Raw genomic sequence first — 15,357 nt, 5'->3', positions numbered from 1 at the left:
AACATTTTGTTGCAGCCCCCATTTTTGTTGTTGTTGAGTTTTGTGGTTATTATTGTTTGGTAGGTGCTTCCACCTAGGGACCCAGGTGGCGCTGTGGGTTAAACCACAGAGTCTAGGGCTTGCTGATCAGAAGATCGGCGGTTCGAATCCCTACAATGGGGTGAGCTCCCGTTGCTCGGTCCCAGCTCCTGCCCACCTAGCAGTTTGAAAGCACATCAAAGTGCAAGTAGATAAATAGGGACCATTCCGGTGGGAAGGTAAACGGCATTTCCGTGCGCTGCTCTGGTTCGCCAGAAGCAGCTTTGTCATGCTGGCCACATGACCCGGAAGCTGTCTGCGGACAAACGCCGGTTCCCTCGGCCTATAGAGCAAGATGAGCGCCGCAACCCCAGAGTCGGACACGACTGGACCTGATGGTTAGGGGCCCCTTTACCTTTACCTTTAGGTGCTTCCTTGTTTTTATTTTATATTTACCGTTTTCTTTGCACTGCGGATCAGTATTAAATAAAAATTCTGTTCCACGAGTCAAAATTATTTAAAACATTTATTTGGAGCAAAATTAAACAGACAGTTGAGATTACATAGAAATACAAATTTCAACCAGAACACTAGAACCCTCTCGTTAAAAATGTACTTTCTCACTGAATTAATTTAGGTGTCCTTGTACTGACGTGATCGGTTAGATCATATTTAGCATTTCGTAGAATCAACCCACGTAAAAATCAGTAAAACAAAGGTTTCTTAAAATGTGCAAATATTTTCTGAGTGTTTCGTTACCATCCATAGTAAACGGCCCCTAAATATATGCTTATTACGTAAAGCTTTCTTTTTTAAAAGTACGATAAAAATACAAATTCTATTTCTTTTAAAAAGCCATTGATATGGCTACTAAACAACCTCGTTGTACAAATTGCAAAATACTATAGGACAAACAAAATTATAGATTTCTTTCTAGGAAACATAGTCTACTCTACGCATTAGTGATTCCATATGTATATAACTATATCAACAGACACATAGGCCATGATCCAAAGGACTGTTTGTGGTATTTTGCATGCGCACTGCAAGTGTTTGTCCCACACTTTCCTACTACAGCCACCGTCCCTGCGTCCTCACCAAGCAGCTTCTGAAAGTCAGGCGACCCTCTGGAATGGTGTTCGGCGTGATGGGATCGCCCGCATTCTTCCCCGTACATGTGCAGAAGCACTTTACGTACGCAGGCAGTTCTCTTTGGATCCTGTCCATAGATATAGGTATACATTCAGACCGATCAACAAAAAGGAAGACTTAACACAATGCAAAAATAGGAAAGGCTCGACTAGAGCCGCGTGCCTAAGCAGATGCCTAACTTTAAGCAAGTGAAGTATCCCAGACTGTCCAGGCATCTGCTTAAGCGTCTTCCGAGGCTGGAACAAAGCTTTTTTAAAAAAGGTAATAATATTGCATAAATGCATTCTATTTTCCGTGTAAACCTCACGATATAAGGTCAAAAGCTATTATTTTTCCCAACCCAAGTACCAGAAAACTAGTTCTTTTCTCCCCGTCTAAAATATATAAGCAGTAAAATAATCTCTTAAGTGTCTTCTCTTATTTGTCCTTTGCATCCATCCTCCCCACCCCCCAAAAGTCTTTTCAGTGAAAGGATCCTTAAAGGAGAGGGGAACCCCCCCCCCCATTATTGTATATACATATATATGTATATATATATAAATGTGTATACATACGCACACACTTTTTAAAAAAATGAGAAAAAATGATGGCACAAATGGAAACAGGAAGGAACAATTCCACTGGTGAATGCAAGAAATGCACAAACAAAATGTTCATTTATTGCTAGTTTGAAGGCTAGTGGAAGAAAAATACACTGATGCTCAGCAATGGGCTTCTGCACAGAATTACAAATGACAACAGGACAACCCGTCCCCACCATTCTTCTCTGGGTTATTTGTTATCAAATGATGCACCCATAAATGACATGTACATTGCACAGTAAGGTTATTTGCCAAATGTATGATCCAAGCAGCTTTCATAGGGTTCCCACATGACCCAGCAGCAGAACTCCTTTGTGTGCTTCCAAATGATTCTCCAGGCTTCCAAGATCCTGAAGGATGTACTCTCGAACCCTCTGGAATCCGCAGATGGCCTGACCTCAAAACGTCAAGGGTTTCTTCTTTTAGCTAAAGAGTGTGTGCATAAGGCAATCTGAGCTGGATTTTTCTGTGACACGTAGCAACTTAACATGCGCTACAAGCAGTGACTTAAGCATGTGGACTTTTAGTCTGCCTCCACTTGGAAATCAACAAGATTTCCAAAATATCTGTGTCGAGGAGTAGGGTATTGGACCTCCCCCCCCCCCGCTAAATATGCTTCTGAGTGCAAAATAATGCTTGTGTGCACATGTAGATGTGAAAACAGACGATCACTCACCACTGAAAAGCATAGCTTTTTGTGAAGCAGATTCCAAACGACAAACACCACTGGGAATGTAAAAATAAGCTAATGCACCTAATCAAAATTCTTAAATCTAAGACAGGAATCTGTGGTTCTCCAGGTGTTGCTGGTTTTCAGCTCTGATGGTCCCAACGTGCTAGTTAGTTGGGGCTGATGAAAGTCATGTTAGTTGGGGCTGATGGGACAACATCTGAAGCACGCCAAATCGGTGATGCTGGGACTGTGCACTGGGACTGCCTCCATCACTCCCTTTACATTAAAGTAAAGCCATTAATGTGCATGTGGGAAAGTCTACGTGAAGAACCACAGAGTGCACTGCAGCTTGAATCATGGCCAGAAACAAGGATTTGTGGACTGTGTGAACTGTGGTATGCAGTATCTGGGCGATTTTCAACAAAACTGTATGAACATGGCCCTACAGATTGGGAATTAAGAAACCAACCGAGGGGCTTCTATAAGCGTTGCCATTTCCGAGAGTCCCAAAAGATAGTGCCTGTCAACAGGAACGGGTCTGCATGAATGGTTCGAAGAACTTCACAGCACATGGTGAAGTGCCATTGGGTGGCGGAAGGTGACGAAGAAAGACAGCAGTGTGATTTCATTTTGGTTTCATATACACGTGTGACTTTTTACATTTGTACAGGGATAACACTGGAACCTATCTGGAGTTTCACAGAAGCAAACCTCACAAAAGTGAACAAGTTGAAAAAAAAAACATTTTTGGCACATTGACAGTATTTGTAATACGTTTTAAAACATTTTTCCCCCTCCTAAAAAAAGAGAGAGAGATGGCGATATCTTTTCACGTTTCTTTTCTTGGCATCAGCACTTGCTGTCTAGAGGGTCAAGGCAAAATACTGTGGCTTCCAGAGTCAGTCCCATTTTGAACCCCTCCTGAAACAGAGGAAGAAAAACACAAACAAACAGTGCTAGTTACAGGTAGGTAGCCGTGTTGGTCTGACGTAGTCGAAACAAAAAATAAAAATAAAAAATTCCTTCCAGTTGCACCTTAGAGACCAACTAATCTGAAGAAGTGTGCATGCACACGGAAGCTCATACCTATGACAAACTTAGTTGGTCTCTAAGGTGCTACTGGAAGGATTTTTTTATTTATTTTTTGTTTCGGCAAACAAACAAGAAAGAGTGAGAAAATACGGTATTTTACAAATGCCTATTGACAAGTGTTCATTCTTATAACTGTGGAATTCACCTTAAAAAGAAAAGAAAAGAAAGAAAGCCTGGCCATGCAGGAGTAAGCTCTTTTGAGTTCTTTAATACATTCTCATCTGGATTGTTTTATAGAGAATGAAACTAATCTCTGTGTGTGTGTCATAGCTGTCAAGTTTTCCATTTTCTATTCAGCATAAGGGAATTTCCCTTAAAAAAAGGGAGAACTTGACAGCTATGGTGTGTGTGTGTGTGTGTGTGTGTGTGTGTGTGTGTGTGTGTGAAGCCTATTCAGCATAAGGGAATTTCCCTTAAAAAAAAAGGGAGAACTTGACAGCTATGGTGTGTGTGTGTGTTTGTGTGTGTGTGTGTGTGTGTGTGTGTGTGTGTGTGTGTCTGCTTTAAAAAATTTTAAATGTGCTTTAATTACACACACACACACACACAAAATATGCTTTTGATGTTACTGCTATCGAGCCTTAAGCTGCCTGTTTGCACTGTCCCGTTAATTACAGGTGATCAGTATGAATGACATTTACAATATGTCTCACTAACTATATGAGAAAAGCACCCTCAGTCCCTATCAAATATCTGCCTAATGTGAAATTTAAAAAGTGAATTTGAACGTTTGCCATTTTGTCAGTTTTTGGAGGTGGCGGCGGCAGTGGAACATGTGTGTAGCCTGCAAAAGTTATTATATATATATATATATATATATATATATATATATATATATATATGAATAATGATGATGATGATGATGAAATTTCCAGTACTGTTGCAGGAGCGGACGCATGCACATCCCTGGCTGAAATTGTGCTTCATAATTATTCCCTTTAGCACTGGTTATTCGAACTCGATGTGTTATTAGTACATGGCACATGAGAGCCATTGCTGCATCCTATTCCTTATTTAGTGAAGGAAAATAATTTTTTTAATCTAGCAATGTGTCAAGGTTGAACCCTGATTGAAAATATAGGGTGGGTTGTGTCACATTCCACTGTAGCGGGCTTGCAAAGAGAGAAAAAGTATGCTGTTCCATTCTGAGCTGGAATGGATCTAATTGGATAAAGATAAGAGAATGTGATGGCTCCGTTTTAGACCATGGCAGCGTAGCTGCCTTACGTACAAGTTGGCAAGAGACAACTTTCAAGATAAGAAGTGATTCTTGGCAAGATAGGGGTACTTTCATAGGGTTATTCGTGTGGGCTTATAGGATTTCAGTTTGACCTATAAATCAAATATGCTATAAACATGGCTGATTTGAAAGGTAGCACTCCCCTCTGGATTACAGTGCTGGCTAGAGCTGAAGAATAAATATTCTTTTACTGAAAAACAACAACAACAGAAGACACGTGCATTGATTCAATTCCTTAGAGACGTACATGTGAAAAGCTTTATGTTTGGATGACAGAATTGGGAATGTGACTATAAAGAATCAGTCCAATGCACATGCCTTCTATTTTCTGGGAAAGAATGCCTGGGGAAGGTAATATATACTTGCTGGCAAAGGGTCACAGTTTTAGCAAGTCAAAATACAAAGCAGATTCCTGGCTCATATCAGCGGTGGTGTGGCTCTTTAGCAATGCACACCTCTTTTTATCCATGGTGCATTTATCCTAACGTATGAAACGGTTCTCCCATCTCAGTGAACGGGGAGTGGGAAGAACATTGTGAATTGGGTCCCTATATGATCGAACATCTGCAGGAGTGTCTTTTTTTATACATATCATATGCATTGTGGAGAGCACTTGTTCTTCCAGCCCAGGCACCCCCAAACTGTGGCCCTCCAGATGTTTTGGCCTACAACTCCCATGATCCCTAGCTAAGAGGACCAGTGGTCAGGGATGATGGGAATTGTAGGGCAAAACATCTGGAGGGCCAAAGTTTGGGGGTGCCTGTTCCAGTCCATGAAGTGCACATATACCCAGAGCATAGCATCCCTGCAAAAGCCTGTATTTTACAGAAACGGTAGCCATCTTGCCTGCTCTGTCTGAAGTAATAACATTTCATTTGAGTTTTACAGTTCATATTGAATAAAAGAACTCATTCTTACATAATGTGTATGTACAGCATAGCGAGCCACTACAGACCAAAAGTCAATACCTCTCTGAAATGAGCCTGCAAGAATTTCTCAAATTCTACCACATGAAAAATGAAAATGAATGGAAATCTAGCAATCTGAAGTGCTAAAGTTTTGATCTCAGACATCAACGTTATTATACTTTATAGGACATGAATCGAAACTCATTAAAAAAAAACAATATACCAACCATCGCTGACGCTGCACACCCACGAAAGCACAAAGAGACAGAAGAAATATTAGACAGATTGGTTAACATCGGTAATAACACTTCTAATTTAGGCTACAATTCTATACACAATTACGTGGAATAAGAACTTACGCCCAAGTAGATATGCATGGGATTTTGCTTCTAGTTACAGATCTCACAAACAACTAAACTGAATAATATAAAATAATTGCAACTAAATTCATCTTTTCATTATTTCTTACAAAATATTCAGAAGTAAATATAAAGTTGATTGCAACCAAGTTCATTTTCTGAAGTAAATTATAATTTCCCCACTGTTGAGATTGGAAAGGTATTTATAGTATTTCATCACACACAGATATAAATAATTTTGTGCATGCACTTGGTATCTTTTGGTCTCACATTGTATACCATCAAAAACCATGGGTATTGGGGTGGAAAAGGTGGAATAATGTTACAGAGGAGCTAAAAGGCAAGGCCATTCTTGCCGCTAGCCCTGCACCCCTGTACTGCCCTGTGTGTCAATGGATGAGGAAGAGCAGCGAGGGAATGGTGGAGGCCTAACCACTACACAGAGGTAAGCAAAGGCCAGCCAATGGGCAAATATACCCAGCAGTGATGAAGAGAGAGAGGCAAGGAATCTTGTGGGATTGAAATGAAGTGTGAGTAGCTGATTAACAATACACAAATAGGATGGGGTGACTAGAGAAGGGACCATGATTGAGAAATGAGTGGAGAAACCCAGCTGGCTACCATTTGTCATGTATTTGAGTGGGTGGTGACTTCAAAGAAGTCCTATTAGGCCTAAAGAACGTACAAAGGCAGGCAACATGGACAATGAAGTGCTGGCATATGAAAGGAGTGGGAAGGGAATTGAAGGAGGCATTTATTTATTTTTAGAATCAAACCTGGTTAGGAGCCTAAGCAATATTATAGTTAGGCGAAGTGTGTTGTACCTTGAAAGAGCAAAATGTATTTTACAGATAGATATTAAGGCTTGCTTGCAGTGAGTGCATTCTTCCCTGGTGTTCTTGTAGTGTAGTGATGATCAAACCTGGCCCTCCAGGTGTTTTCGGGCTACAATTCCCATCATCCCTGACCACTGGTCCTGTTAGCTAGGGATGATGGGAGTTGTAGTCCCAAAACAGCTGGAGGGCCAAGTTTGGCCATCACTGTTGTAGTGGTTACATCCAGATCTTCAAAACTGCACCCTCCACGTAGCCCACAAGGGATAAATAGTTCTTCTCCAGAGGAAGCATGAAAAGTAATATTGACTCCATTTCCTCTGCAGAAGTACTACAAAAGCTTATAGAGTAAGTATTAAATCCTCTAAGGCAGGGACGTCCAACTCCCAATAGACTGTGATCTACTCACAGTGTAAAAAAACTGGCAGCGATCTACCCATTGTCGTTGGATGGATCAAAGTTGTTGAGCTTTTTTGGGGAAGCCAAGGTGGTTGAGCTTTTTTTAGGAAGCAAATGAATGAATGGAACTGAATATATGAATGAATGGAACTGAATGAGCATTGCGATATACACAGAACATAATCAAAAGTTGATTATATAAAACAGTTGAGGGTCCTGAATCCCCAGTCCGATAGTGGAACTTAATCTGATGGCCCACTTTTTTTTGCCAGGAAGCAAAAGTTGCTGAGCTTTTTTGGAAAGCAAAAGTTGTAGAGCTTTTTTTTGGGGGGGGGAGTAGATCACTGAGTGGCCAGAGATCTACCAGGAACACCCCATGATCTACCAATAGATCACATTCTACCTGTTGGACGTGCCTGCTCTAAGGAATCTGAATACTGATTCATTTATTGCCAGTGTTGTTCTCCTTAGATGTTGTTGGACTACCAGCAGCATGGAAAGTGGTGACGGATGATGGAAATGGCACATGTGGGGGACCCCAGAAAAGCTACCTCTGTTTGAGATGGATTAAAAACTCTATTAACAACTGAATGAATCCTATTCCCCCCCCCCCCCCGCAACACTGAACATTTTACAGGCCACGATCATGCCGCCTACAGCACAGGTAATGTCTCCTGATATTTACACGGCAATGGAAACAACATTTTTTGCAATGGCAAATATTTTATCACCTGCATCTCGTCTAGTTTGGATTGAATGTCTGGAGGGAAATCTCCTGCTCCGCAGCTAAAAGGGTCAAAAGGTTCTGCTCCAAAAAGGTCTCTCTCTAGAAAGAAGAAGAATAAAAAAAAGGAATCAGCAACATAAGAGGTGGAGTGTATGGAAACTTAGATACTGAGACCAGCTGGTGAAACTCTGGACTTGAGAATGCAAAGCAGCGATATTTGCAACCAGTGTTCTGCTGTGTTCTAGAAGGTCTGTACTGGATGGTTCGCTTGAGCCACCACTCTTGACCATTGCATCTTGGCAACCATTAATTTTCACTTCATTTCCCCTAAATTATTTTTCAAGAGGGCATCTCCACGAATTTCAGGCTAAATCTGTATGAAGCATAGTCATCTTTTTTTTTTTTAAAGCATACAGCCCCTGCAGGTCATTCAGAAACTGGAGTGTGTGTGTGTGTGTTTTTTTTTTTTCTCTAAGCAGGGCACATATGCAGAGTAAGTAAGTTGTTCCAGCAAACAAGCCTCGGATCACCAGCTCATTAGTTTTGGTTACGACTACACAGTGTTTTCTATCAAAAAATGAAGCTCGAGGGGGGAAAATAATGGTTTGGCTCGCATTATATTTCTCTTACACAGAACTGAGCTAAATCCGAACAGCTGCTCAAAGGCATCCAGAACAGGCACCTTCCAAAAACCCCTCCAGGCATGATACAGCATACCAGTGATGGGGAGCATGTGGTCCTCCAGAAGTTGTTAGACCAGCTCCCAGCAGCCCAAGTCAGTGTAGTCGATAGCCAGCCCCTCTTAATCTTTGTGAACTGGCAGGATTCACAGTGCAGGTTGAAACAAACAAAGAAACAAATTTCTTCCAGTAGCACCTTAGAGACCAACTAAGTTTGTTATTGGTATGAGCTTTCATGTGCATGCACACTTCTTCAGATACCTAGATAACTAGTGCAAGTTGAGTTATGCTACAGGCATGGATTGTGGACCCTGCAAGTGCTGAAACAGTGCGGGTAATCCCAGCAATTAGGGATGATTTGCACGCTCGGAGAAAAGAAGGTAGCACATTGTTCCTGGGACTGTACCACACATCAGAACATATTCTGGTGGTGGAAATCACCTAAATGATGCCCAGTGCATCCAAAAACATCCGAACCCCCAAAATTAGAACACCAGAAAGCTCAAAGCAACTTCTTGCTCAATTGCTTCCTCCTTCTATTCTCATGATGCTTTAAATCTTTTATTTCCCAGATGTTACAGTTCAGATTATATTCTGCTTTAACTAGCTAGAGATTGACAAGAGAATTACACAAACACATTTTTTCTGATTAATGCACCTCTCATTTTTTTATATTAAAAATGAGTATTTTCCCCTTATTTGCAGATTTCCCATTGCTGTCCTGTATTAATTTGTGCTGCACATCTATCCCTGCCATGGCTTTCACAGTGTAATAATTCCTATTCTAAAACAGGAGTGGGTGTGTGATATTTCAAACACTCCCAGAATGTATGACCATATCAAGTTGTTTTATGGATGAATTTCTCAACCACAATAATAACATAACAGAAGAATGATTTATAAGGCTGTGCTTTATGTGTGGTTATGGAGTTTTTGGAGCAAGGTCTTAAATCTGGCATTTCTGTTTCACACTTTAAAAGACCTGGAAGTGATTGTTGCAGCTTCTAAAATTACTACTATTGATCCATGAAATATAAAATCACCTCGTGAAAATGCATTATAATAATATACTGAAATGCTAAATTCAGTAAAATACAGAGAGAGATTGATTTACCTATTACAAGATGCAAGATCTTCAAATAAATAATGACTGCATTTTCCTTTTACAACACACTATTTGCCTATCTCAACAATCCTTACAACAGCCCTGTAAGGTAGGCTGGCATTACTTATCTTCATATTGCAGTTAACTGGGAAGAGCTCTAAGAGATGATGGCTGTGATAGGCCACCTTGTGAGTGGGTTCAAGAGACGAGATTTCAGACAACAGATCTGAGCAGAGGTCTTTGCATTGCAAACTCTTTAAGCTAGCCATTTCATTAGTGCTTTTATAACATCATGAAAGTATTATTGCCTCTTTCAGACCATTCTTTTTATGGTGAAGAATCCAGTACGTTTCCAGACTTTGAACTTAATTTTGAAATGTGGTTAGCAGTGTTCAAATATTAGTTTCAAAATAAGGTTCTTCTTTTGGTAATCTGTTATGAAAAATAAAGGGGTAAAAGAGAAGCACTCATGTGGACAGTGGAAGTAGTTGGGTTCAAATGTTTCTTTGAAGACAATTTGATCTGCAGACCTCCTGGAAAGGCTACTGCCCCCAAGGGTCTTACAGCACGAAGTAAAAAATTTGCCCTGTTGTTATTGGTGGTAATCAAACTATTTCCTAAGAAGGGAGTATAAGATTTCGTTCATCTGTTATCAGATTTTAGTTGCTTTTTTCCTATTGGGACACTTTTATCTCAGAAATATCCTCTTTGGCTTCAAAACACATCAAAAGATGTCTCTTGGCATTGGCAATGCGAAAGCCTAACATAATTGTGGATTTGTCCCCTCGTTTTCAGCCATTGCAACTCCCCTGCTTGTTTCCCCCCAGTAACTCCAAAAGGGCTGGAGATTTCCACTATTTTCCGGAAACATAAACTATATTTTTCCTTTGATGTTTTGCCCGCATAGATCTTTGGCTGCCTGCTGAAGCAAGAAATCAACCTCTGCTTTCAAGCCAGACATCTATGTTCCTTGGGGTTAAAGGCACCACATAGTGCCCTGCTCAAGATAATACAATTCACTGATTACTATCTGGGGAGATGAGCACATCAAGTCAGGTAAAGAGCTCTGGACAACTTAGGTCCAACATTCCTTAAGGACTGCCTGAGCCCTTCTAATCTGGAAGAGTGCTGTTTACCGCTGTGATACAGAGGCCTGTTGGGCACATATTTTTGTTAGTTTCACATTGTCGAATACTCTTCCAGCAAATTTGGCAGGCACCATGCCTTTTCAGGCGATCATGCATTTTTGTCTGATGTGGTGATGTCATCACATCAGACAAAGCATCATTACATCAACCCGTCTGTGATCCCAGACTTAGTGGCACCTATTTGTGTGGCATATCAAGAAAAACGCCACTAAAACGATGGCACGAAATCGGTTTCAAGTAATGTTTTTGTGTGGGTGTGGGTGTTCAATCAAAGCGGAAATTGATTTGGGGGGAGGCGGAGGAAATTTACATTGCCAAAATCATTGTTTGTTTCCCCAACAATAAAAAACTGTTGAACGTTTGGTACCATCCCACTTATACTTAATGTTAACAAAGTTAATGTTAACTATATTACCAGATAGCTGTAGAAATTATCTGGGAGTAATTACAGACACTTGGCCATAGACCAGGGTTAAAATAATACTAGCAGATCCAGCAATACTTCTGAGATACTTCCCCAAAGAACCACATAGGCAGTTCTGAAGTCGAGTGTAAACTACTTTTATCTTTCCATGCGGGATTCAATGGGCACAGGTTTTTCTTCTCCAAAACATAGCGTCCCCTGTGTGTTCCTTCTTTAGCCACTGGGATATGAGATTGCAACTACCTTTTCTTTTCAGGGGGACACACACAAAAAGGTGTGGCACTAGTTGAATCACGGCTGAAGTGTCACAACGAAGACCGTAGAAGTGTTTTCCTGAAGTTAACACAGGACTAAAACATATCCTCAGATGGCTTTTGCACAATATGAAACAATATATCCAGGCCCCTAGTTAGCACATATATAGTTGAACGCCTACTTAGTTTTAACAGCCAAAAGGGGACAAGCAAATGTTTACAACAAACATGCTATTTTAATTTCTGCATTGAGTGGAGTTATTACTTGAACATACCAAAGGGTCACAAGATGCCCCCCAAAATACTCAAACTCTCAAAGAACAGGAACACTGTGAACCCAGCACTATCGTTTTTTAAATGCGTGGTTTCCAAAAACCGTATTTGGCTTAGTATGAAGATGAAAACAAATCAGGTCAGTTGATTACAAAACTTACTGATCTCTGCAGATCTACTGGGCACTGGAGGAGGCTGTGTGCCATTGCGAGTAGGTGTTGATGACTGAGGGGATATGGGAGAAAAGGGAACCATATCAAAGATGTCAGTGGAGGGTGATTTAGGTGTCACACTGCCTGCCTACAATAAGGACAATAAACATTAGGGCAAAATTTCACATGACAAAATCACAATATTGAACTTTTTTTTTTTAATTTTTGCATGCATGCAGAAGATAAAAAGCTACGTTTTCAAACAGAAGAGGGCATGCAAAAAACAAAAGAGCTGATATGAGGAATTGGCATCTGCAGCTTGAGGTTTATGAAACATGCTAAAGCCTTCAGTCACGCACCAACCAGTATTGCAATACTTTCACAGTTTTAGCGTATCTGGTGTATCCAGAATTGAATGACTTTTAGATACAAAACATATTTGAATGGAGAGAGAGATAATGCCCATTTCTAAGGACAGCTGGCTATACATCAGAACATACAGAACTAGTGCCTGAAATTAAGAGATAACATATCAGTTTTGTTTTATTACCTCTTGTGTCATAGTAGGATTAATATTCTGAAAACCTGACATAGCACTTGCTCTAAACACTTAGAAACCATTATGTAATAAAGCAGTAATTTGGATGAAAACACATTAAGGACCATGAATATTGTTATGTACTGAGCTGAATCCTAGAACAATAGGATTCAGAATCAGCGGGAGCTACCCAATCCAACTCCAGGTGGAAATGAATCCGCAACCTGATTGGCCTGCTGGAGCAGCCAATCAGGCGGCTGGCAGAAGTGAAGCTGCTACCTGATTGGCCTGTAGGAGCAGCCAATCAGGCTGCAGGCAGAAGTCAATCCAAAACCTGATTGGCCCACAGGTGTAGCCCTGAAGTAGCCAATCACGCAAGGCCCATTGTGTAAATAATGTATATAAGCAGATGGTTTTGGGAAAAGAGCCATTCTTCTTCTCCTCTTCTCCTTGATGACTATGAGCTGAATAAAGAGCATGAAATTCACTCTCGACTCCGAGTACATTTCAAATATATTGAAACTACAGGGTAACTTCTTCTTCTTTTTTAAGTTCAGCTTAGCACTGTAGAAACCTCATCACTAAATAAAGCCCAGAAATTCTGGTCAGCTTCAGCAAAGTATAATTTGCTGAAAATATACTTTTCTGTCCGATTAAGATTAATAGCTACAGTCATTTCACCATTGCTATCCAAGTAAGAATGCTTTCCTAAGAGGAAAATATGCAGCAATAACATACAGAAAGCAGAGTGATGATATGCATAAGATAATCTAAGTAAGCTTTCCCATTACAGGGAGCTAACAAGCAACTTTGTTTTATTGACAATGCAGAAAAAATACCCCTAACAGAAAATCCAAACCATGTCTCAAATGTTGTGCAAAACAATCTGCAGTTTGGTTATACTGATATTACAGTGGTGCCTCGACTTACGAATTTAATCCGTTCCGAAGGCACCTTTGTAGGTCGAAAAATTTGAAAGTGCACCATTGGAAATGTGATTTCCCATAGGAATGCATTGGAAACGGAAAAATTCATAAGTCGAAGCAACCCCATCTAAAAATTCGTAAGTTGAAAAAACCCTATCTAAAACCGCCACGGTTTCCGTTCAGATGTCGATAAATTCATAAGCGTGTGGCCATCTGCCCCATTCGTAAGTCAAAAAATTCAGTTGCCCAGTCGTTCGTAAGTCGAGGTGCCACTGTATAAAGGAACATGGCTAACTGGACGTAGAATGACCAATTATCTTCACATTGTAATGGAATAAATTGATGCCAGTGCCATGTTTCTAGAGGTGATGTTTTTCTTCCCTCTTGCCATGCAAGGCTTCTTGATATGTTGTGTTTTAACTGGTGGTTAGATACATTCAGCATCGCTCTTTTTTTTGGTTCCTGCATATTAACAGTGTTCATACATCACATAGTTCTGGGTTGTATCTAATGGTGCCCTTCCATAAGCGGAAGGAGTCCTTCAATCTATGGAAATACCCTTGATCTAGTGGAGCCTCTGGACTACTCCTTGTACAATGGGTTCCCTCCAGTCATCTCCTCATGCCCCCACCCTGCCCATGGGTTTGGGTGGTTGTGCTGTTCAGAGCACCCCCAGAACTGCACAAGGGGGTGGGGGAGAAGGAGAAGGGAGATGGTTCTGTCTGGCAAGCCAAAATGCTTGTGCTGATGCAACAATCAGAAGAATGTGACGTTGAATTTCTCCCAGAGAACCTTAACGCTTCTTACCACAAATATGCTTATAACAAAATAAAAAATAAAAAATTGAACAAGTCTTTTTGTGTTCACGCACAAACATCACACACACTCCTTCCGCGACAGCCGGCCACTGGCTTCTTGTACTATCTGTTCAGAGTTACAAAATGATGGAAAGTTTTGTTCCTGGGTCACAGGCAGAGAGAGAGAGGAACGTGCATTTTCTATAAAGGCTGGTTTCAAAAGGAAGGATAGGCTTGGCATCTTAGAGGTAAGTTTGGAGGAAGGTTCAGAGTATTCCTGGTTCTATTTCTCCTATGTTCATAAGGTGCTCTGTCTATGCCAGGCATAGGCAAACTCAGCCCTCCAGATATTTTGGGACTACAACTCCCATCACCCCTAGCAAACAGGACCAGTGGTCAGGGATGATGGGAGTTGTAGCCCCAAAACACCTGGAAGGCCGAGTTTGCCTATGCCTGGTCTATGCATTCCCAGACTCTTCAGCATCTTCTAATTGAAGTTTATAGTGTTACAGTATTCTACTGGAAAGAAATCACTGATGACAAATGACTACACCAGGGGTCAGCAAACTTTTTCAGCAGGGGGCTAGTCCACTGTCCCTCAGACCTTGTGGGGGGCCGGACTATATTTTGAAAAATAATATGAACGAATTCCTATGCCCCATAAATAACCCAGAGATACATTTTAATTAAAAGGGCACATTCTACTCATGTGAAAACATGCTCATTCCTGGACTGTCCGCGGGCTGGATTTAGAAGGCGATTGGGCCGCATCCGGCCCCCGGGCCTTAGTTTGGGGCCCCCTGGACTACACATATTGCCTCATTTTTTTCAAATCGCCAGCAATTAGTCTGCAGAGTGTCACGGTCCGGTCGGCGGGCGTCAGGACCAGAGGCAAGATGGTGGTGAAGAAGCAGGAACAGGTGCAGGGCTGAGGGTCCAGCAGCAGGCAGTTGCAGGGTCAAGGAGCAAGGCAGAGACGAAGGTCCACAGGGCAAGAAGCAAGGCGAAGGCTCAAGGAACAAGAAGCAACGCGAAGGCTCAAGGAACAAGAAGCAAGGCAAAGGTCCAAGGGTCGAGG

At 41.2% G+C, this 15,357-nt stretch overlaps 1 protein-coding gene across 5 annotated transcripts in view; it reads right to left on the bottom strand.

Moving 5' to 3' along the window:
- Positions 1–530: 530 nt before the first annotated feature.
- Positions 531–15,357, bottom strand: part of GULP1 (GULP PTB domain containing engulfment adaptor 1) — a 176,839-nt gene continuing 162,012 nt past the window's right edge. For 2 of the 5 annotated variants that reach the window (XM_035135828.2, XM_035135805.2), the window contains 4 exons: positions 12,028–12,166; positions 7,987–8,081; positions 5,892–5,902; positions 531–3,345 (listed from right to left, as the gene is read on the bottom strand). In XM_035135828.2, the coding sequence (XP_034991719.2) occupies positions 3,324–3,345; positions 5,892–5,902; positions 7,987–8,081; positions 12,028–12,166 (267 nt within the window). In that variant the 3' untranslated portion in view covers positions 531–3,323. The remainder of the gene's footprint in view (positions 3,346–5,891; positions 5,903–7,986; positions 8,082–12,027; positions 12,167–15,357) is intronic. The other 3 variants (XM_035135813.2, XM_035135787.2, XM_035135821.2) reach the window with 2 other exon arrangements.

The sequence above is a fragment of the Zootoca vivipara genome, chromosome 1 (genome assembly GCF_963506605.1).
Source record: "Zootoca vivipara chromosome 1, rZooViv1.1, whole genome shotgun sequence".
NCBI lineage: Eukaryota > Metazoa > Chordata > Lepidosauria > Squamata > Lacertidae > Zootoca > Zootoca vivipara.
Note: the sequence above shows the minus strand (reverse complement) of the source record. Positions and strands in the feature narration are given on the sequence as shown.